The sequence below is a fragment of the Anomaloglossus baeobatrachus genome, chromosome 6 (genome assembly GCF_048569485.1).
Source record: "Anomaloglossus baeobatrachus isolate aAnoBae1 chromosome 6, aAnoBae1.hap1, whole genome shotgun sequence".
Lineage (NCBI taxonomy): Eukaryota > Metazoa > Chordata > Amphibia > Anura > Aromobatidae > Anomaloglossus > Anomaloglossus baeobatrachus.
The window spans coordinates 537368790-537393203 of record NC_134358.1 but is presented as its reverse complement, the minus strand read 5'-3'; the positions used below and the strand labels follow the sequence as shown (position 1 = coordinate 537393203).

The 24414-nt window shown below is 52.7% G+C and overlaps 1 protein-coding gene across 1 annotated transcript in view; it reads left to right on the top strand.

Moving 5' to 3' along the window:
* The window catches only part of SLC39A12 (solute carrier family 39 member 12), a 102341-nt gene that overhangs the window by 43828 nt on the left and 34099 nt on the right, over positions 1–24414 (top strand). The window contains exon 8 of the mRNA XM_075316813.1: positions 14908–15015. Coding sequence (XP_075172928.1) covers positions 14908–15015 — 108 coding nt within the window. The remainder of the gene's footprint in view (positions 1–14907; positions 15016–24414) is intronic.

The window sequence follows — 24414 nt, the reverse complement described above, 5'->3', positions numbered from 1 at the left end:
GTTTGACCCTGCCTGACAACTACTCTCATCGGACTGCAGCCTTCCACAGGTAGTGATCTCCAGGACCCTGTGTAATTCCAAATCCCTGTATAGGGGTTAAAGGGTTTCAGGGTTCTGGGGGTCCTGCTTGGTGAGTGGCTTCCCTCTAGCCTGTACATCACATCCCATCTGAGTCTGTTGATCCAGGCAGGCGTTACACTGGCATTTCCGTTCCACTGGCATTAGCTGATGTTGGTATACAAATGCCCTGGAACACTGAACATGGCCATCTTCTTTCGGCCAACTTTATACTGTAGTATGCAGCGATGTTGTCAGGTCGACATCCTTTGGCCATGTCCCACTAATCTCATGACACCACCACTGCAGCTAATCAACCGAGATTGCATCAATAGCCAGAATCCTACTCCACACTGATGAGGGGCAATACCCCGAAACAGCTGTCTATGGATGGATACCTGGTCTTGGTATTTCCCTTGTCATATCTTTAAACTCGTCAAGAGCTGGATATTGACTAAAAGGGCCACTTAATATGGTGGTTATGGTGGTCTCCTAAAAAGAACCACTCCTTAGCTAGGTCCTTCCCGGAGAGATATCTGGCTATTTTCTCTGTCGAGACTCCTAACAAAGGCTCCATGGACCCCTTTGAGATTGCATCAATGGCAGACATGCATCGATGGACTCGGGGATAGTAACCCAAGCTCAGTTTGTTTGATTTTAAATGTAATGGAACTTTGGAGTGAAATGAGTGAGACAACCCCTATATAAAACACTAAATCTAAAATAAATGAGAAAAAAAACAAAAAACTTTTTAAAAAGTTACAAGTTTGGTTGAGGGAATGGCCACAACAAGGTAACCAGTCAACTATGGAGATTTACTAGCAATGCACTATGGGAACAAACAACAGCATAACTATAGTGGGAACAGAGGTTGAAGTTGCACCTTGGCTCTGAAACCTAGGGGGTTACCTTGGCCAACATGAAAACACCATTATTATTGACCCATTATTTTTTGGGTTCTTGTTGGAGATTTTTCTGCCCCAAGAGCTTCCAATTTATCCACATGAAAAAAATAAGACATTTATCTCAGAACACGAAAGAAAGCTACCCTTACAGGTTCCACATAATGGAGGTAGCTTCCTTATTAAGTCAATGGTAAACTCGTCAACAAGTCTTACAAGATGACCAGGGATAATATCCAAACTAGAAGGTTGTCTCCCATCAAATGTTTTGAGCGCCTGCTTGATCCTCATTATTGTAGATCAGTGTTTGGCTCTCTGAGTGCGATGCTCATATTGATGTTTTGGGATCAAGCTGCGATCAAGCTAGTCCTGGCAGGATAAGTACCGGGACCATAGGTCCATCATTCTGATTAGACCCATTAATTTATGTGGGATCAAGCTGCGATCAAGCTAGTCCTGGCAGGATAAGTACCGGGACCATAGGTCCATCATTCTGATTAGACCCATTAATTTATGTATGTTCTCAGTTGTACAGCCGCACAGGCTAATTTCTAGACTGAGAATTGTAATTTCAAGTATTTACATGAAATTTGGACATAATCCTGTGTATTGAAATTATTATGACATATGACTGAATCTGCACTCCAGCACATTTCCTGGTGGTGGGTTAATAAGATTATTATTAGTATAGTGACAGGGGCAATTAGGGATAGCCGCCGAGGAACGGGGGGCACCCAAAAAATTAAGGTGTGATTGACCTCCGTTGCCAGGTAGGGTTAATATCAGGGAGTATTTAGACCCCCTTAGTTTATCATAACTATATACCTAATTAAATACAACTGGTGGTGTACACCCCTTGCCCACTGACCTATATTAGATTTCACTGAACTATCACTAATCACGACGTTGATGTTTTTTGATATATCTGGAAATTTTTCCAATCTTGTATTGATTGCTATAGTATTTTAATATAAATATAATAAATGTTATGTTTTAGAGAGTAGCTTAATGGTTTCAAATTGATCCTCATTATTGTAGATCAGTGTTTGGCTCTCTGAGTGCGATGCTCATATTGATGTTTTGGGGAGAGACTCCCTCTCTATAGTTCTGTCAAGAAACTTCCTTCATGCAGAACTTCATTAATCCAGTATTTTACCACATTACAGTAATGCCAGGTTCAGACAATTATATTAAAAACTGGACCAGAATAGCAAATGTTGGGGGTTTTTTTCCACACGGAACAACGCTGTCACTGATGTCTCTATATTTTTGGAGACTAGTGACGGATTCAGAGTTGGGATCCCTCATTTCCCTCTGGGACACTATATTAAAAACGTGGTTTAATTTCTTTCAGTGAGTTAATGTCAGTTAATGTAATGACTTAATCTCAGTTTTGTTGTCCAGCAGTTCCTAGCAAAGTGTTTCAGCTGCAGCTGCTTTGTAGCCCCTTCAGGTTTAAGTAGAGATGTGTCCCAGCAATTATTGCTGAAGTTAAAAACTCATTGTTCTCTAGCCAACTTGGGGGAAGGTTCTGCTGAGGATTTTTCCTGTGCTCAGGCTTTATCCTTTTTGGTTGCTAATTTCCTCTGTTTGCCTTACCTTGTGTCTTGTTAGTGAAGCAATGGGTCTAGTGAACCTCACCTGCTTCTCACTAGCCAGAGCTGTTACATCTCGTGGCTCTCCTGAGGCAAGGACTGAGGCAGTCTCCCATTCCTTGCCTGCCACGAGCACTCCTGCTCAGCAGCGCCGAAGGTCTGCCAGACTGCGCAGTGTGCAGGAGATACCTTCTCAGAGAGGCAGCAGAAGGGTGACACCTAGTGGTTCTCCTGTTACAAGGAGTGAAGCGGTCTCCCATTCCTGGCCTGCCGCAGACTCTCCTGCTCAGCGGCCCCGAAGGTCTGCGAGGCTGCGCAATGTGCAGAGGTTTACTGCTCAGGGAAGCAGTGAGATTCCCGTTATCTCTGCACATTGTGAGACCGAGGATCCCGCCTCTATTTCCCAGAGGCAGGAGGCTGAGCATGTGCAATGCGTGGTGGGTCCTGATTCGCTCACTGACGTCACACGGCTTGATGACAAGGCTGGTGACGTGGTGAATCCTGACTGGCCAGGCTGGGACGTCGTGGACCCTGATTGGGTCAAGTCCATCATCTCCGCCTCGCGCCCGCCCTCGGGTGGAGCTGCACCTCCTTAAAAGCTCCCCCTGCCATCATGGCGGCGCGCGACCGTCCTTCTATGTTTGGATGTCTGGCAGCGTGCTGCCACGCCACTGCTCAGGCATTACTGTCTCTTGTGGGCTTGGCCCTTGCTGCTCCGGCAGTACCTCGTTTGCAGGCCGTGTTCCTGCCTTGCTGCTCCGGCAGTACCCCCGTCAACAGGCCGTGTTCCTGTCCCAGGTGAGCTCCTCAAGTCTCCATTGGACTCACCTGGTTATTGAAAGCACACGTGCGTGGGCACCTCTGTGCTACCCTCGTGCCATATTCTCGTGACTTCCACTGGCACACGTGCGTGGGCACCTCTGTGCTTCCCCGTGCAACAGGTACACCGAGCCGTGAGATCTGTGCCATACAACCCTCAGGGGTTAAGGCAGATCGGTGTACATAGATCGTCTGTGACATTCCAGACGATCGCTAGCAGCAACCCGCTCACTCTTCACCCACCATAGCGGCGGTCCCTTACACCGCACAGTGGACCTTGACCGGCGGAAGCAGTCCATTTCCCATCTTGGCACGCTTCCCCGGGTCCCCCTCGTAACACAGAGCACCTATATGGTTTTCTCAGGGTCTCAAATTCCTGCTCGGCAACAGTTACCGAGACTGTATAGGGACTGGTGAGGAGATTAGGGACAACTGCAGGTGAATAAAGGAGGTGTTCCTGTGAAGCCCCGCAAGTGTGGTGTCGGTGCGTTACCTGCAGGGACTCCACGTGGATGGGACAGTCTGGTCACAGGTAGGGAACCTTCTTTTAGGATTGTCGTGACGCCACTCTCAGTATTGCGGTCAGTGGGGAGGACCGCCACTGCAGGTTGAGGGACGCCTGGGGCTGATGGTGAGTGCAGTTAGTTGGAATAGCCCCCTGAGAGTGAGGCAAGCCCCAGGCCCCGGTGTATGTGTGTGGGACCACAGGTCGCAGAATGACTCAAACACAGTCCAAGAAGTCTTTTAACGTGTTTACTCACTGTTTGGAGGTCACGGTGAGATGCCCGGGCGACACTGTGATAACCAGGTTGAACCAGGAATTCCAGGAGGCCGTTCTGAGGGTAGCTGTCCACTCGCCTTCCTTGCACTCTTTCTGTTTTAGGAGGATCCTTTGCTTGAAGCGTGGTAGGACCCCTCCAGGGAAGCTGTTACCACCCTGCTCCCCTCTCTCTGGCTCGTCTGCCGGCAGCGTGGCCTTGGTGGGATGGCTTCTGGCCCTGTCCCCTTATGGGCCTGGTGATTGCTGCTTGGCTCAAGCTCTGTGTAGTCGTGGTGAGGGCATGACGTACCCCCCCCCACCTGTAGGTTAAGCAGCTCTGGATGATCTGCTGCCTGTACTGGGGACCTAGTTCCCCTTGTGTGCTCGGATACCGGGATCTCCGTACTCAGCCACCCTTCTCTCTCTGGATGATTTTCAGGCCGACCCACGGTACTCCTTTCTCCCCCGCTTTCAGCTACTGCACTCCTCAGGACCTGTCTCACACTCTAGAGCTCCTCTGCCCTGCTTCCTCACACTTCAACCCTCTTCTCTCGACCTCCTTCTTCCTCTCTCTGCCCTGCTTCCTAGCAACCAGCCCCTGAACACACCCCCAGCTGGGAATTGAAAGTTAACCCCTTATGGCTACCCAAGGGTCCCCTCTGGTAATGTGGGAGGCCTGGTCACTATATGTTTGTGTGTGCACCTCATCCTGGCCTTTGGAGATTACCTGGAAGCATTGTCCCCGCATGGGTGCAATACTCTGTGGTGCCTGACCAGGTCAGGGGCGCCACATTCCCCCTTAGTTATCATCAGCACGTCCTCGGGCTGCAAAGACAAGAGAAAGAAAAAGGTAATTACAAACTTTTCCCACACAGGGGCAATTATTTACATTTAAACATGCCAGGTACCATTCCACCACCAACCACCCACATGTCCGAACCCCACCCAAAAACCTCCAGGAGGTAGGTCGCCGGTCCTTTTGGTGACCAGGGCTGGGCCATCACATTCCCCAGACCTTTCCTCCAATCTTCCTCTCCTGAGGAGAGTGGTGTAAGGTAGGCCCCATAAACAGGCGTACCCGCTTCCGAGTGTTGGAGGGCAGGCCCCATAAACAGGCGTGCCCCCTTGTTGGTGCAGAGCCATGCCCCTCAACAGGCAGACTCTGTGGTTGATACCAAGGAGGTAACTTTTTACAATGCAAAAGTTTGTGGTTAAATCCAGTTCATAACCGGTGGTCCATTTTTTAAAGTGCACGTGAACTAGTGCAAAGAAAACATTTTAAAGAGGTCTCACAATAGTCCTTGTGGGCACATTTCACTTAAACGTTACTTAACTATAACAGGTTAAACATTACATTTCATACAGTCACTTTGAACTAAACTGTACTTTCTCTATAGCGTAATGGGAGCTGACCAAAGTTGCTGCGGGTTGACCTACGCAGTACTATACTGTCATCTGTCTGAGGTTGTGTCCTCCCACCCGATGTATGTGTCTCAATGTGAATAATAGGTGTGCTAGGTATTGATACCAGTGCATGGTCTTCTGCTTCAGCTACATTTGGCTCTTCCAGGTTCTGAACAGGTTCTTCTGGGTCTCTTACTTCTCCAGATTGAGGGAATGTAATAACCGGAATAACTACTGCTCCATTGTATTGAGGCCAACTTGCTGGAAAATCTCCAAGTACAGTATGGATCATCTTTTCTTTTGGTTCTTGAACTGGCAAAGGGTTGGGAATTTCTTCAGGGATTCTTAGTTGTTCAGGACATTTCTTTAAGCGATCTCTAGAAACGACAGCTGTTGTTTTTCCTCCATCTTTGCTGATAAGGCATGTCTTTTCATTGCTAAGCGTCGATGGTAACACAGTATAGGGTTCTTCTTCCCAGTGATTGTCAAGTTTATGACGTCTTCTCTTTCTTTTGAGAACTATATCTCCTGGCATCAAGGAAACAGCAGGTGCTTTTCGATTGTAGGCCTTTTCTTGTTTCTCACGCTGCTGAGTCAGGCTTCGCTCCACACACTCTTGTACTTTCTTGTATTGGGCTTGGCGGTTGGAATCCCAATCAGCACCTTGTAGATGGTCTTCAGGGGTCTCAACTCCCATTTCCAGATCTACTGGCAATCTCCCTGGTCTGGCCCTCATCAGGTATGCCGGTGTGCAGTTCGTGGAACTCACAGGGATGTTGTTATACATGTCCACTAGATCGGGCAGTTTTTCCGGCCACTGATTTCGTTCTTCTAGTGGGAGAGTCTTCAGAAGGTCGAGAATGATGTGGTTCATCTTCTCACACATGCCATTGGTCTGAGGATGGTAAGGCGTAGTACGGATCTTCTGGCAGCCGTACAGGTTACAAAACTCCTTAAACACTTCAGCTTCAAAGGCTGGTCCTTGGTCAGTGAGCACTTGATCTGGATAGCCATGTGGTCGACAGAAATGTGTCTGGAAAGCTTTGGCTGCAGTCTGACCTGTCAAGTCCTTGACTGGTACTACCACCAGGAATCTGGAGTAGTGGTCAACCATAGTGAGAGCGTAGTTGTAGCCTTGTCTGCTGGGTGCCAACTTTACATGGTCCAGGGCCACGATCTCCAGGGGCCGTTTAGTTTGGATTGGCTGGAGTGGTGCTCTCTGGCTGTGCTGGTCTTTTCTTCTAAGATTGCAGGGCCCGCAGTTTCGACACCACTTCTCTAGGGCAGATCTCATGCCCACCCAGTAGAATCTTACTTTAAGTAGGGCCTCCAGTTTCTTCCAACCAAAGTGGCCTGCACCATTGTGATAGGCTTCTAGCACCATCCTCGTATCCTTCTGTGGTACAATCACTTGCCACACCTTTTCATGCGTCCTCGGGTCAATGATGCTCCTGTAAAGTTTGTCTTGATAGATGAATAATCGACCCCTCTCCTTCCATAGGTACTGTGCCTCAGGTGGGGCTCCTTTGTCAAGGCTGGCGCCAGGCTGGCTGATCAGTTTCTTTACCAAGCCTACCGCTGGATCATTTTCCTGGGTCTCCTTCCAGTTGTAGTGAGGTAGTGGGTTCAGGGTCACCTCTTGGCGGTTGGCACGCGACTGCCGACACTGTTTTGCTCCATGGCGATGGAACGCTGGCAGCTCAATCTCTTCAAGATCATCTTCATCTTCACCCTCGTCTGCTAGGTGAGGCATCCTGGACAGAGCATCTGCGTTGCCGTTCTTGCGGCCAGCTCGATACTTGACAGTAAAGTCATAATTCGCCAGTCGGGCTACCCAACGCTGCTCCATGGCACCCAATTTAGCAGTATCCAAGTGGGTCAGGGGGTTGTTGTCCGTGAAGACAGTGAATTTGGTGGCTGCCAGGTAGTGCTTGAACCGCTCTGTGATAGCCCATACCATGGCCAGGAACTCTAGCTTAAATGAACTATAATTCTCTGGGTTTCTTTCAGTAGGCCTGAGCTTCCTGCTGGCGTAAGCAATCACACGCTCTTTGCCTCCCTGCACCTGTGAAAGCACTGCTCCCAGTCCCACATTACTGGCATCTGTGTACAGTACGAATGGCAGACCGTAGTCAGGGTAGGCTAGGATCTCTTCACCCGTCAAGGCCCCTTTCATTTGTCTGAAGGAGTGTTCTTCTGCTTCTCCCCAGTGAAATGGCGGGCCGGAGATATTTCCTCTCTTCTTTGGGTGGCCTACCAGGAGCTCTTGCAAAGGCGCTGCCATTTTCGTGTAGCCCTTGATGAACCTTCTGTAGTAGCCTACCAAGCCAAGGAACTGACGTACCTCCCGGACGGTAGTAGGTGTGGGCCATTCCTGGATGACTGTGACCTTCTCTGGGTCCGGTGCTACTCCTTCTGCACTGACCACGTGACCTAGGTACTGGACCTTTGGCTTCAGTAAATGGCACTTGGATGGTTTCAGCTTCATTCCATATCGGGATAGTGCTTCAAAGACTTCAGCCAGGTGTTTCAGGTGGTCCTCGTAGGTCTTGGAGTACACGATGACATCATCCAGGTATAGCAGGACGGTTTCAAAGTTGAGGTGCCCTAGGCAGCATTCCATAAGCCTCTGGAAGGTCCCGGGGGCATTGCAGAGTCCAAATGGCATGCTGTTGAACTCACAGAGGCCCATTGGGGTGGTGAAGGCCGTCTTCTCCCGATCTTCTTCTGCTACAGATACTTGCCAGTAGCCACTAGTAAGATCTAGGGTAGAAAAGTAGTTAGAGGTTTTCAAGGCAGCGAGGGATTCCTCTATCCTTGGCAAAGGGTAGGCATCCTTGTGTGTTATCTGATTTATCCGTCTGTAATCCACACACATCCTCATCGTGCCATCCTTCTTTCTTACCAGGACCAGGGGAGCCGCCCAGGGGCTACAACTGTCCCTTATGACGCCTGCCTCCTTCATGTCCTTCAGCGTGTCCTTTGTGCGCTGGTAATGGGCTGGTGGAATAGGCCTATGTCTTTCCTTAATGGGAGGATGACTGCCTGTGGGTATGTGATGTTGCACCCCTTTGATCCTACCAAAGTCTAGTGGGTTCTTACTAAAGACCTGCTCGTATTCCTGCACGACCCTGTAAACCCCATGTTTCTGGTAGTCGGGTGTAGAGTCAGTCCCCACGTGTAGTTTCTGGCACCAGTCCTCTAACTGCTTTTGGGAGGTCTCATCCTCTGTTGAGTCAGCTTGTGTCAGGGGACCTACAGGTGTTATGGCGTCATCTGAGCATGTAAACAGTTTGGCTATGGTAGCGTACCTTGGTAGTCTGGCTTCCTCCTCCCCACAGTTCAACACTCGTACAGGCACTCGTCCCTTGTGTACATCAACTACCCCCCTGGCTGTCAGAATCGTGGGCCAGTGGTCTGAATGAGTGGGCTCTAGTACAGCCTGGTAATCTTGTCCTCTGAGACCTACCGCTGCTCTACACCACATCATCATTTCACTCCGTGGGGGTATCACAATGGGGTTTGCATCCATCACCCGTACACTACCAATCTCACCGCCAGTCTGTTTTACCTGTTGCTTCCTCAGAATGATTCGGATCTCCTTTTGCAAGGCTCTTTGCGACCTACCCTCAGCACCTTCAGCAATCTGGTGAAGCAACAACAACACTTCCCCTAGGCAATTTTCTATGACATTAGTGCCTAAAATCATTTGCGGGTTCCTTTCTCTAATATCAGTGTCCACAACAATCAGTCCTTGTCCCTTCATTTCCTGCCTTCCCACCTTTATGGTTACCTCTTTGACCCCGATCTGGTCTATAGGTTGTCCGTTGGCAGCATAGATGGTGAGGGAGGGGTCCGGTGGTCGGAGATCGTCGTCCGACCAAAACCTCCGATAAAGGACATACGGGATCGTGGTGACCTGAGAGCCGGTGTCCAATAACGCCGGGGTAGGGATCCCGTCCAGGACGATGGACAGGACAGGACGTCCACCCACGTACTGATCACAGCAGCGACTTGGGCCTGATCTTCTTAATCCTGAGGACTGGCCCCCGGCCCCAGGTTTGGCTCGTTTAAAGGACAGGCCCTTGCATAGTGTCCTGCCTCCTGGCAACGACGACAGATGGGTTGTCCAGATGAGTCATAGCGATCACTGCTCCTGCCTCGGGTTGGGGGACCTCTTCTCCTCCGCATCCAAGGGACGTCCTCTGGGTTGTCAGCTAGCAGGATCCGATGAGGGACTTTGGTCTCTGAGGGCAACTGCATTGCTTTCAGGATTTGTGCGACGTCCTTAGTGAGCTGTTGCACCTGGGAGGATAGTGTATTTATGGTCTCTGCTGGCGTGTTGAGTCCTTTTGCAGTTACCAGGGCCTGCGAGGAGGATTCCGCTCCTGCAGCCGTGGAACTGGCAGGCCATGCTGGTGCGACGGGGTCTGTGTCCACAGGAGGTTGGAGTGCTTTCACTGCCCTGTCTTTCAGAATGGCAAAGTCCACGTCAGGGTGTTCCAGGGACCACAGCTTCATCTGCTTCCCATCCTCAGGAGAGCGCAGGCCCCGCAAGAATTGTTCCTTCATCATCCGGTTTCCTTCCTGATCACTGACAGGGTCCACCAGCTTGAGAGCCCGCAGTGCAGCCTGCAGCCTGAGGGCATAGGCTCTTATGCTATCTTGGGGCTTCTGCCGGCAGTTATAGAAGTCCGTCCTCAGCTCTCCCTCGGTGCGGTGTTCAAAAGCAGCTGCTAGTTTGGCAAAGATGGTCTCAACAGAGCTCCGGTCATCATTGGTCCAGGACTCAGCTTCCAATTCTGCTGCCTCAGTCAATTGTCCCAGCACCACAGCGGCCCTCTGCTTACCAGTCATCGCGTGCATGTCTAGCAGGGTGCTGATCTTCTTCTTAAACCCGGTCAGCGTGTCTATTTTACCGGCGTATTGGGGCAGCCATTGCGCTCCTGGGACATACAGCAAGGAAACTGGCATTATGGGGGAGATTTCAGCCGGCGCGGCTGCGACCGCGGCACCGGCACCAGGCGCTGCTGCGCCCAGCGCGACGGGGGCTGGCATCGCTTGGGCTGCGTCGCCCTGACCAGGGGCATTACCTCCTGCAGCGTCCATTTTTCTTCAAAAATCTGCGCGCTCCCTCTCCACTTCCTGGGTCAGTACGCTCTCTGAATTGTGGGGGTTCTGGGGTGGCCACACCTCTTCGTGGGCGGTGCTCTTCTCCCTCGCGCGGGCTGCAGCGCGCGCTTTTGAAGATGGCAATATGGCGGCGGTTCAATTTTTGCGGTCGGACCTCTGAGGCACACGGTCACCTGTCTGAACAGGTCTAGTCCTTATCCTGTTCGTGACGCCAGAAGTTGTGAAGCCCCGCAAGTGTGGTGTCAGTGCGTTACCTGCAGGGACTCCACGTGGATGGGACAGTCTGGTCACAGGTAGGGAACCTTCTTTTAGGATTGTCGTGACGCCACTCTCAGTATTGCGGTCAGTGGGGAGGACCGCCACTGCAGGTTGAGGGACGCCTGGGGCTGATGGTGAGTGCAGTTAGTTGGAATAGCCCCCTGAGAGTGAGGCAAGCCCCAGGCCCCGGTGTATGTGTGTGGGACCACAGGTCGCAGAATGACTCAAACACAGTCCAAGAAGTCTTTTAACGTGTTTACTCACTGTTTGGAGGTCACGGTGAGATGCCCGGGCGACACTGTGATAACCAGGTTGAACCAGGAATTCCAGGAGGCCGTTCTGAGGGTAGCTGTCCACTCGCCTTCCTTGCACTCTTTCTGTTTTAGGAGGATCCTTTGCTTGAAGCGTGGTAGGACCCCTCCAGGGAAGCTGTTACCACCCTGCTCCCCTCTCTCTGGCTCGTCTGCCGGCAGCGTGGCCTTGGTGGGATGGCTTCTGGCCCTGTCCCCTTATGGGCCTGGTGATTGCTGCTTGGCTCAAGCTCTGTGTAGTCGTGGTGAGGGCATGAAGTACCCCCCCCCCACCTGTAGGTTAAGCAGCTCTGGATGATCTGCTGCCTGTACTGGGGACCTAGTTCCCCTTGTGTGCTCGGATACCGGGATCTCCGTACTCAGCCACCCTTCTCTCTCTGGATGATTTTCAGGCCGACCCACGGTACTCCTTTCTCCCCCGCTTTCAGCTACTGCACTCCTCAGGACCTGTCTCACACTCTAGAGCTCCTCTGCCCTGCTTCCTCACACTTCAACCCTCTTCTCTCGACCTCCTTCTTCCTCTCTCTGCCCTGCTTCCTAGCAACCAGCCCCTGAACACACCCCCAGCTGGGAATTGAAAGTTAACCCCTTATGGCTACCCAAGGGTCCCCTCTGGTAATGTGGGAGGCCTGGTCACTATATGTTTGTGTGTGCACCTCATCCTGGCCTTTGGAGATTACCTGGAAGCATTGTCCCCGCATGGGTGCAATACTCTGTGGTGCCTGACCAGGTCAGGGGCGCCACATTCCATCTACCCCTCTCACTTGCTCCAGGGCCCTTCACTGCTATTGTGTCTCCAGTGTCCCCTTTGTTTGTTGTGCATCAGACACCCGAGGGTCTGAACACCCTTGCCACGCTTGTCATATCCGGCAAGCATGACAAACGCTATATGTAAAAATGTATGTACTCATGTACACTTGGACACTGAAAGACCATTGACAGATATATTGCAGCCAAACACATGGACAGCACATGGATTAAACATATGTGTGTCTGATCTATCTTAATGCCATGTCCATGGTTGGTGTCACAAGACTGGTGCCCGTAACAAATGAAACAATCCATTTTTTATCTTTCATGATCAGATAACACTGAATCGAAATTAGAAACAGTTGGCACTCGTCAAGGAACTTGGTGAAATACCAGTCAATTTGCATGTTTTTATCTACTGTTCCCAGTCAGTGGAGCACTTTATGACATCTGGTCTGACTCAACTTGAAGAACTTTGCTCAGCATAAACAAGTGTATTCAGTCTGCTCATCATCAGAAGAACCTGAAGCTGTTTACGTGTGGAGCCAAGGAATTTGTGCTTTTGATGTGTAGCTTCTATTTAAAGCCTACATTGATAACTGGCTTCAATGGTGGAATGCTCCACCTATTAATGTCCTCCGGTGGAGTGGAGCAGGCCTATCAATCTGATCAGACTATTTTAGAATCATTCTATGTTCAGAAATAGAAATATAATGGAACATTAGGCTGCAGTAGGACTTCACAGAAAAGTGGTGGCTTAGACATAATTGAGGGCTCTTGTGGTTTGTTTAAATTCCAGATTCTAGAACTAAACACTACTAGACGGTGAAATTCCTGCCCTCCGGATTTATCCTGAACCAACACGTTCTCAAGTCTAAAGCAACCCAGGTTATCCTACAACACACAAAAAATACACCATAAATTCGGCAACAGTCTTAAAGAGAAAGTGTCATCAAGAAATGACCTATTGTTTAAATCAGGTTTTGTTACATGCATTTTTCTTATTAATCCCTAATGGTTTTTATTCTTATATCATGATCTTTATTTAAAAAACAAAAAAAAATAGTTATCTTGTAATTTTCACATTTGACATAGAAGCTTTTTATGAGTTTTCAGCAGTTACATTATCATCAGAGGCAGGATTACAATGACAGCTGATAACTCAGGATCCACCAATCACAATGGTTGATGTCACAGCTCCTCCTGCTTCACCTCCCTTCACAATGAACTTTATACATGTTCATTAGATGCTGTGATATAAAAAATAGTATATCAAAACGACTGACCCGCACATCCAACAGGTGTGAACAGGTGCTAGCTGAAAACACAATATAACTAACTACAAAATACATACAGCTGCACTGTAGAATGCTAACAATGAATAAGGGAACTCTGGAATTGCATTACTGCTATAGAAATGTATGAAAAATGCATGTTCCAATACATAAGCTAAATATCTCTTTTTTTAAATATTCCTAGAGCGGTAATGCAATACCAGAGTTCCGTTATTCATTGTTACCATTTTAGAGTACAGCTTATTGTGTTTTGTAGTTATATAAAAAATAGGGATAGGGTCTGTTCATTTTGGTTAATGTATGTGTGTTGTTTCCTAAAACAACAGAAAATTAAGCGGACTTTACACGCTACGATATCGTTAATGAATTATCGTCGGGGTCACGGTGTTTGTGACGCACATCCGGCTTCATTAACGATATTGCAGTGTGTGACACTTATGAGCGACCTTAAGCGATTGCAAAAGCGGTCAAAATCGTTTGGAGAGGTCCGGGTTTTCCAAGTAGTGGACATCCCCTTTAAGGCTCCCATACAGACTAGACAAAAGTTACCACAACATACATCTGTGGTAGAAGTTGGAAGAAGTTGGTTCATGTGCCAACACCATTCCATACTGTCACAGGTGTGTCACAGATGACAGTCATGTAGTTTCTGGCTATAAAAGGTTACATCGTCTGGCTGTGCAGAGGGCTACCTGAATTTCCTTTGTACCTGCACTCAGTATTCATTGGTATAGGTAGCTTTCCTGCTGGATTCATCTCTCCCCCTTTTAGACTCAGCAGGAACTTACCTTCTGCTGCTGATCATCAGCATTATCTTGGTACTTATATACCCCTTCCTTTCTTGGACTGGTGCTGGTGATATTTTCAGTTCATTCAAGCAGGTAGCTTGTACTCCTTCAATGTATTGTTGCTGAAAACTCTGCTGAACTTCTTCCTGTGCCATCTGTGGATAAGTAGTTCATGCATTTTCCCTCGTGTGTCCTCCTCATGCTGTCTATAGTGTTTAGTGGGGTTGACAAAGAGCTCATCTCGTCCATTCCCTATTTAGGGAATGGATGAGATGAGCTAGAAACCTAGCGTCAGGTATCCAGCTCAGTGCAGAGGTGCGAAACCTATCTAGGGTGGTGAGGGACCCCAAGGACAAGCGGTAGGCTTGGTCAAGGGTCACCATCTTCCCTTTCCCTAGACACAGGGTTTCTCTTCCCATCCCTTGCGCCATTCGCTTAGTGCTTCCCCGTACCTAGCGTGACACATACCCAACAGTTGCTGTAACTGAAGCTCTGATTGCAGACATTTAACCCCTGTGGTTATGGGGGTGAAACGTGAAGCTGGCATCTAAGTAATCAAATGGGCTCCTCCATCATTCCTACAGGGTCCTCAAGATGTGTTTGCAAGGACCCAATGGAGGTCTAATTTGGACCATTCCTACAGGGCCCCAGGATGTCATGTATGCCCCTGGTTTAAATATTTAAAATCTTCATTGCTACACAATACTTCTATACTTTATTTCTATCTGTTCCCGAAACAGGTCTAGTAAGTTTTTTTTCATAATTGTACATTTTTTTTACTTACAACAATCTCATGTTTCTCAATTTTCTAATCCTATTTCACTATTTTATGCAGGGACTATCATTAGTGAATGGTCACCTAACGCATTCCCATGACCTCCCACTGGAATCCCACTTGAATGACCAGTCAAGAAAAGCCAAATCGACATCTACTATTCAGCTCGTAAGTCCTGAGATGTGAAGGAGCCACATAAACCTGGTGTCAATGTGATTGTGATTGGTATATTATATTGTACAGTTTACAGTAGATATACTGTATTTATACGGCAGCGGATATTTAATAATTCACTTCTGCGCAGATTCAGCAAAACTGTAGGTGCTAAACCATAAAGGGCTATCAAAAGGGTTAAAAAAAATAACAAAAACTCGTTATACTCACCTCTCCAACCCTGCCATTCTTCACCATCTCCCGTTTTGTCCTTGTCACATATTCTGATCCCCACTGCAAACATTGAAATCCCTTTCACATTGATTTTCGGCTCTAATGATGCAAGGGACGGTTCTGCACATGCAAGGTTTACATTGCACGTCGTGATGTCATCACGTCATGACTTTTTGTGATTTCACTGCTTGCAGCAGAGATCAGAAGATGCAACAAGGACTGGACAAACGATGGTGAGGAGGTGGAGAGGCTGGAGAGGTGAACAGTGAGATAAGAATTTTTTTAATTTTTTTTACAATTTTGGAGCATCTTTTCCCAGAGTTCTGTGTTGTGCTGTTACTCTATTATATTTCCTTGAAATTTATGAACAAATGAACAGATGGGTGTTACCACCAGTTGGGAAGTGGCCTTATATAGTTTGACACTGTTCAATCAGTGCTTTCAGTGTCAACCTGTGCATGGATATGTAGCACCCAGGGTGCAGGGGGTGTCAGGCACACAGTATCTTGTACCTGAATTACTCGTCACCGGGCTGATGTGAAGATCTGGGATGTCGCGGTGGCCTGCCCAGCTTCATGCCCCGAGGTGTACACCAATAAGGAGGGAAGATGATGGGGTAGTAGTAGGATGAATGTCGTGACGTCACCTGTGGTATGTGTGTGTGACGCCCTGGGCAAGCCAGGGGTCACAGGTCACTGCACCGCATGCACCCCACATTCCCTGCAGGCACACCGAAGTCAAACTGAAAATCCTTGTTGCCTTCCTCCAGGAGCTGGTGTCCACACCAGGGGGTGGGCCAGGCGGTTGGCTCCACCCACCGAGGAGTTCACAGCTCTGGAGGCGGGAAAACCAGGCAGATAAGCTAGGGAAGTAAAGGAGTAAACAGCTAAGATAGAGTTGAGAGTGAAAGTGAAAGGAAGTGAAGTGAAGTGGTAGAGGAGCTAAAGTAAGAGCAACAAAGAAAGTGACAGTAAGAAGCCTGAAGTTGGTCCGGGTGTGTGCCCCGGACTGAGACAGCAAGGTTGGCAGACGGCGGTGACCGTCTGCAGGCGAGACTGATTGGAGGTTGCCGAAAGGACCGTGGACGGGTGGTGACCCGGCGGTACCGGAGCGGTATATGAAGATTAGTCAGCACCAGGGCAGGGGCCTTTCGGATCCCGGCAAGGCTAGGAGTCGCCATAATTTGCCAAATCCGTCAGTGAAGGGGACGACTGTCTCCCAACAACCAAGTCCCGTTTGAAGGCAACAGTCCGACCGTGAAGGGGAGACACCGCCACCGCCAAGGCACCAGTTTCCCAGGGCCAGCGCCTGCGGGCAAGAGTGGAGCTCCTCCGGTTCATATCCAGGCCGGGGAGCGGGTTACCGGTGGGAACCCATCACAACCAAACAACAACACATAGGTGCAGGAAAGAGACCGTCACCTGCAGGGGATATCAGCAGCGCAACCGTCTAAGGGACCCGTCCAACCAGCCGTTTGTTTACCGAGAACTGTGTCGTGTTTACTGGCTGAGTGAGTACCTCCGTGCCGTGCGGCACAGCGCTGCCCCTGCGCCCCTGCACCTCCACAGGCCCTCTACCCGCCTGCCCACCATCTCAACCCCATCACTGGGCCCCGGGATAACCAACCCCTACCCACGGAGGGGCAACACAACAACTGGCTGCTCCACACCATCACACCCGGGATCCCCAGCCAGAGCAGCGGTGGTGTACACTCAATCACCACAACCGTGGGTGGCGTCACGGACAATAAACAATCCCCACACCCAAACCTCCCTTTTCACTCACGGGCGAGGAGCGCCGCTAGAGTCCCCGGGATCCGGCCCATCGCTCGAGCCACCGAGCAGCAGCAGGCCGCAGCAGCCACGGCAGCCGGACCCGAGCAGTGGGAGAGCGCGGCGTCCCCTCCTCCGCCCGCGACAACTTGGCATCACGAACAGGATCTTACCGCTCTGCCGTTTGGTAGAGGTGCGCCTTGTGACCGCCGGAGGTGTCCGGCCGGAAAATTTCAGAAGCCGCCATCTTTGGCGCGAAGAGTTCCCGCTCGAGCGTCTTCTCGAGTAGCAGAGGCGCGAAGGCCAAAACCCCGCCCCAATAGAGGAGGGGCCGGAAAGAAGCTAAGGGGGACGAAATGGCGACTGGTCGCATGTAACCGCGGCTATAGAAGCAGGGACGCCAGGACCCTGCGGCCATTGACTGGTTCCTGGAAGGGGCCGCTGCTAAAGATGCTGAGTCCGACCGACAACACCGTGGTCCCCGCGCCTGACCCCGCAGCGTGGGTGGAAGTCCGGACCGTCCAGCTAAGCAGCCGTCTGCAGGTCAAGATGCAGCTCCTCATGGAGGAGTGGGAGGCCGATATGGCGGAAGTGGTGGCGGCCATACTGAGACGCGAGGTGGAGGGAGTCTTGGAAGGGAGGGTAAGTGACCCACGCCCCTGTGCCCCTAGTGGGTCGGTCATCACGGCTGAGGGACCCGGTCCATACCCGCTCGCCCTGCTACCTCCCCCGCTACCCGTGTTGGCTGCTGCTGCCCCGCCAGTAGGCCCGCTACCACCACCACCGGTAGCGGTACCCTGCCAATCCGCCCCGGCGGACCGACCTGCAGCAGAAGCTCGTGAAAGCCCTGATCCGCTTCCATGGAAGAAGCCGAAGGCTGAAGCCGTCAGCAAAGATGCACCGGAGACACGGCGGGGATGCAGCTGCCAGGAGGCAGAGCAGGCCATGTCACAGCGGGGTCCCTCATTACTGAAGGTGCCGGTCGTAGCCGACACGGAGGGACTCTGGCTGGGCCCGTCCCCCGCACACGCTGAACCGGAGCAAACAGAAAGTGCTCCCGGCTGGGAGCGACGGCAACAGCAGCTGCGCAGGGAGATCGATGCCCAAGAGGGGTGTAGAGTGGATGTGCATGCCCGCATGAATATGGAGGAAGATGACCCGCAGCTAGCTACCATCGGGGTCCACGGCGGTGCACCATGTGAATGTGGCACTAGAGCCCCGCGATTGAGGATGGACTGCTAAGCAGGCGGTCCTCCGCCTAAAAGTTGTCCCCGTTGGGACCAGAAGTCAGTTTGTTTGAAAAGTTTTGAAAATGATAAGCAAAAATGATTACCGAAAAGTAACCAGATTGTAACCGTGATTTGGAAAACCGGCCGTTGCCGGCACCGTTGTCCCCGTGGGGACCATCCACAATGTTTGCATAGAGAACTTTCCATGGACAATCCCGTGAACTTGCAGGGCAACCACAAACGTTAAGTGGCATGTAAATAAGTTGTTTTACCGTTACCGTTTCTGCAGTTGCCGCCTCCGGAGAGGCAGGTTGGAGGGAGAGCCCGCAGTAGAGCAGGCTGGGGCCCAGCCACCACAGGAACCGGTGGCTACCCTCTGGAGGGGAAGGACAGATCCCGCTCGGGTAACTTGTGCTGGACTGGGGTCAAGGGGTGCTGCCTGGGTTTTAGGGGCAGCATCAGGGCCAGGTTACTTGGGTGGGAGAGAGCGGAGCTGCAACCGTTAAAATGTTTGCAATGTTTAAGTATTGAACTTCCCGATGTGGGATGATGCCATAAATTGTAAATATGTTACCGTTTTTCATATTTTTTCCAGAAAACAAAAGGAAAATAAAACCGGTGTTGGACGGGCAGCCCGAGGACGGTCTGCATTTTGCTAAGGGGGAATGTGACGCCCTGGGCAAGCCACCGCCAAGGCACTAGTTTCCCAGGGCCAGCGCCTGCGGGCAAGAGTGGAGCTCCTCCGGTTCATATCCAGGCCGGGGAGCGGGTTACCGGTGGGAACCCATCGCAACCAAACAACAACACATAGGTGCAGGAAAGAGACCGTCACCGTCACCTGCAGGGGATATCAGCAGCGCAACCGTCTAAGGGATCCGTCCAACCAGCCGTTTGTTTACCGAGAACTGTGTCGTGTTTACTGGCTGAGTGAGTACCTCTGTGCCATGCGGCACAGCGCTGCCCCTGCGCCCCTGCACCTCCACAGGCCCTCTACCCGCCTGCCCACCATCTCAACCCCATCACTGGGCCCCGGGATAACCAACCCCTACCCACGGAGGGGCAACACAACAACTGGCTGCTCCACACCATCACTCCCGGGATCCCCAGCCAGAGCAGCGGTAGTGTACACTCAATCACCACAACCGTGGGTGGCGTCACGGACAATAAACAATCCCCACACCCAAACCTCCCTTTTCACTCACGGGCGAGGAGCGCCGCTAGAGTCCCCGGGATCCGGCCCATCGCTCGAGCCACCGAGCAGCAGCAGGCCGCAGCAGCCGCGGCAGCCGGACCCGAGCAGTGGGAGAGCGCGGCGTCCCCTCCTCCGCCCGCGACATGTGACTATCAGGTCGTCACAGGGTACTTCACAAGCTGCCCTTCCATGCAGTATTCCACCTCCCTCTTGGTTCTGGGTCCCTATCTAATGGTGTTGCCTCCAACAGCAAATCAAATCCTACATACACCCTGCACCTCACCCACCAGGCAGACCAGTGGACAGCTTGAGTGGAATAGAGTCGCCCACCTGGGGGGGTCAGGGAGGGGAGGTGAGGTGTGTAGTGAGTAGTAGTGAGTAGTAGAGAGTGGCCCTCGAGCTGTGAGGAGCTCAGGAGCGGTGGCTCTTAGAGAAACTGTCTAGGTTGCAGACGGTGGTCTGGGTCTAGAGGAGTCGGACCCCCGGTCGCAGGGGATTGTGGCAAGGGGCCTGAGGAGGACAGCTGACAGCCTAGCACTGTCACTGGTCCAGGATTGAAGGCACGACGGGGTACACGGAACCTAGGTCGGGGAGTAGCTTCAAGCAACCTGACAATTCACCTGAGGAGAACGGAGCCTTTATGATCCGTTCCCACCCGCTCCAGAATCGGGGCATTAGCACAATGAAGGGGATAGGACTTTCCAGCCCAAAACGGTCCAGAAAATCCCAAGCGTAAGCCCTGAGAGCAAGCTCCCACACTTAGCCACAGTGAGAAGCGGGGCCCGGCAAGTTCCATACTACTGGGCCACCATGTTGAAGTTAAACTTAGTGCCAGGAGGCAGGTCACAGATCACCAGGCAACACTATAGGGGACGGGACCCGGACGAGCTCCCGTCAGTGGCAGCGGTACCCAGAGAATTGGTTTACCCGGTTGTCCACGTCAGCTTATGAACTGAGTACGAGAGTGACCCCTGCATCCCACGGCACCCCCACACCGAGTCCCGGGGCATCCCCCCTACCCGTGGAGGGATACGATACCTTGCTGCCCCACTTCATCACCCTGGGTACTCCGAACGGCAGCGGCGGTACTCCCAATTACCGTACACCACGGGTGGCATCACAAACTATACATCAACTCCCCTGTAAATACCCCTTTCATTTGAGTGGCCGCACGACCCCCGGGTCCGGAGACCCTCGGGCCACAGCAAACCCGGATCCGAGCAGCTCGGCTGTTGCCACAGGGGCAGCACATATGCGGCCAGGGATTTAGCCGCCGCTGCTGTCTCTGTCCTCCGGGGCGGATAGTAGTAGCAGCCAGAGATGGTATCGCTCCCAACAGGTGGAGCAGGCCCCGAGGAGGAAGATGAGAGGAGTAGTGAGGGCGTTGGGCGCCCCCGGTAATAAAGAGTCCAAACAAGTTGCTGCAGTTCCAGGTGATTTACTCAGTCTTTAGTGCCTCTCACCCGGGTAATACCAGTCACCTGTTGTGATGAGCTCCATCGAACCCAAATCCTTTCAGAGGTCAGTCCGGTATGGTGCTCAGTGGATGTGTATCGCCCTGAGAGGGCTCGGCCGCTCCGCTGCTCGGGCCGAGCCGCTCGAGGTCCGGGCTCGGGTGGTCGGTGGCTCGAGCGCCTCCGGACCGGGGGCCATGTCACTCCGTTAAGGGGAAGTGGTGGGGGTGGTGGTGTACGGTGGGTGTCGGGTGAGCCGTGACGCCACCCACGGTTTGTGGTGATGGGATGCACCACCGCTGCGGCAGGAGTGGAGGGTATTCCCGGGATCGGTGTTGGTGGCGCAGCCTTGGTGTTAACCCCTCCGTGGGTAGGGGCGGTGCATCCTGGGGCCCGATGGGGACAGCGATGGCGATGTGGTGCAGGGCGCAGCGGTGCGGTGCCCGGATGGCACTGGTGTACTCACGATTAATCACACTCAGAGTCGCTGGTAAACCAAAGTTCGAGGATGGTCGGTACCCGCGGCCGGCTGCTGATGTCCCCAGTGAGGTTGGTGATGGTCCCTCTTCCCTGCACCTCTGGTTTTGGTGTTCGGCTCCCCTGCCTGGGCAGTGGTAGCCCGCTCCCTGGCGTTCAGCTGCCGGAGGAGCCCTCTGTTGCCCGCAGGCGCTGGCCCGTCGGGTGGTTGGCCTTTGGCGGTAGCGCTCACCCGGTCTCGGTGGGCTTTTGCCTTCTTTCGGGTCTTGGGGTGAGAATGAACCCGTGAGGTCCAGACTGCAATCAGTCAATTTGCCTACACTCAGTGGTTTCCAAGCTAGGACGGGGTCTGAGTACCCGGTTTCTGGTGCTCTGGTAAACGGTTGACTCCCCGGTTCAGGTCCGGCGGGCTCCAACCCTGCCCGGTCCCTACGTTTCCGCCTGTTGTACACTGGTACTCCTGCAGGCTACCACCACCGTCTGCCTGCCTGACGTTACAAGGGGCCCAGGCTCCTACCCAGGTCCTTGACAGCTCTGCTCCTCTACACCTCCTGTCACTGTCACACTACAACTCAAACTGTTTGTGTTTCCTGCCTCAGGACAGTAGTCTCCTCGGTGGGCGTGTCTTTCCGCCTGACTCCACCCACCTGGTGTGCCCTACTTGCCCTGAGGGAGGCATCAGGTCTCCCTTTCGGGTGACTGTTGTGTCCTCACTAAGGATGGGGGGTGTGTGTGGTGTTGGTGGTGTTGTTACCTGTGACCCCAGGGGGTCCAGGGTGTCACATTCCCCCTTGGTTTAATGCAGACCGTCTGCGGGCTGCCCGACCAACTTTGGTTTATTTTTGCTGTTTAACTGTGAAAACGAGAGAACAATTACAATTAAAATAACATTTGTACAATATACGATTTCTGCAGGTCTTCCCATAACGGGAGGTATTTACTTTAACGTTGCATAACTTTATTACGGAACGGGTTCATGTCCTTCCGCCTTTCCCACCCAAACAACCTAGCCGTGATGCTGCCCCTAAGAAATGGGCAGCACCCCTTTTTCCCAGTCCAGAAACAGGAACATGGCCAGATCACCCAGGTGGGAACGGGTACGGTGCGGCGCACCCGGCAGTTGCTCAAGGGCTCCCCGGAGGATGGTCACCGGTCCCGGTGGTGACCGGACCCCAGCCTGCTCTGCTGCGGGTCCTTCCTCCAATCTGCCTCTCCAGAGGCTAACTGGACTGGAAGGCATGTAAAAGAGGCAGGATGGGGCAATATTTACAAGCCCAAAAGTTTTTGGGTGGCCAGCAAGTCCACGGCCTTGTCTATGAACAGTCACTCACGCAACAGGGGCAAAACATGGGTCAACGGGGCAACACATGTCCCAACGGGGACGGGTGCTTCAGTAGCAACGGCTACCGGTAATCCTCTGCTAGTCATCTTCTCCTGACGCGGACTCGACCTCCGCTTCGAACATCTCCAACATGCAGCAGGCATGGTGGGACAGGGCCATTTGGTACCCTTTTCCACCGCTGCGTGGGGTGTAAGTGGCCGCCGGGGCGCTGCCGTTGAGGAGACTCATCAGGTTCCTCTGACCCTGAGACCGGCTATGTATCGGTACCGGAGTTGCTACTGTCGGCCCCCTCTTGGCTGGGCCTCACTTCCCTCTGGGCCGGGCGGGCTGCCGGAGCCATCCCTCTCTCGGTGTCAGGCACGTCGCCACCAGCGGCTGCCACCTCCGGGCCTGCCGCCTCTTCAGCCACTCCGACCTCCAGGCCTTCTTCATGCGGCATCCCGGGCTCCGCCGCCATTACAGGGGGCAGCAGGCCAGGCGGACCAGCAGCGGCGGTCAACGCGGGCAACGGAGGAGGCCGCACAGGGGCCAGGAGGAGACCGGGTCCCTCAGCCGCAGCGGCCAGTCCCTGGGGAACATAGAGGCGGGGGTCACTCACTAGCTCCTCCAACACGGCCTCCATCTCATACGCCCGGGTGATCACAGCCAGCTCCTCCACCTCTGCGGTCCACTGCTCCATCAGAAGGCGTATCTGGCTCCGGTGGCGCTGACAAATCTCCGCTGTCCGGGCTCTCATCCACACCGCGGTTCCGGGCGCGGGCTCCGAACCCTCAAGCTGCTCGGACAGGGCGGACATGCTCCTTCTACACCGACAGGGTCCAGGAACGGAACGGATGCAGAGTCCTGGAGTTCCTGCTTTTTATCTTCGCGATCACATGAGGCAGCTCCTTCACCCGCCTCCCCCGTGGTCTTTTGTCAGCTCACTCTGCTTTGGGGGTGGGGCTTCTTTTTCGCGCCTTCACTGCTCGGGGAAGACGACTCGAGTGGGAAACTTTCGCGCCCAAGATGGCGGGACTTCAACTTTTTCATCAGGACGCCGCTGACGGACACTTCTAAGGCGCACTTCCACGGGTGAGTGGACTGTCCAGATCCTGTTCGTGACGCCAGAAAGAGTGGATGTGTACGGCCCTGAGAGGGCTCGGCCGCTCCGCTGCTCAGGCCGAGCTGCTCGAGGTCCGGGCTTGGGTGGTCGGTGGCTCGAGCACCTTCGGACCGGGGGCCACGTCACTCCGTTAAGGGGAAGCGGTGGGGGTGGTGGTGTACGGTGGTTGTCGGGTGAGCCGTGACGCCACGCACGGTTTGTGGTGACGGGATGCACCACCGCTGCGGCAAGAGTGGAGGGTATTCCCGGGATCGGTGTTGGTGGTGCAGCCTTGGTGTTAACAACTCCGTGGGTAGGGGCAGTACGTCCTGGGGCCCAATGGGGACGGCGATGGCAATGTGGTACAGGGCGCAGCGCTGCGGTGCGGTGCCCGGAGGGCACCGGTGTACTCACGATTAATCACACTCAGAGTCACTGGTAAACCAAAGTTCAAGGATGGTCGGTACCCGCGGCCGGCTGCTGATGTCCCCAGTGAGGTTGGTGATGGTCCCTCTTCCCTGCACCTCTGGTTTTGGTGTTCGGCTCCCCTGCTGGGCAGTGGTAGCCCACTCCCCGGCGTTCAGCTGCCGGAGGAGCCCTCTGTTGCCCGCAGGCGCTGGCCCGTTGGGTGGA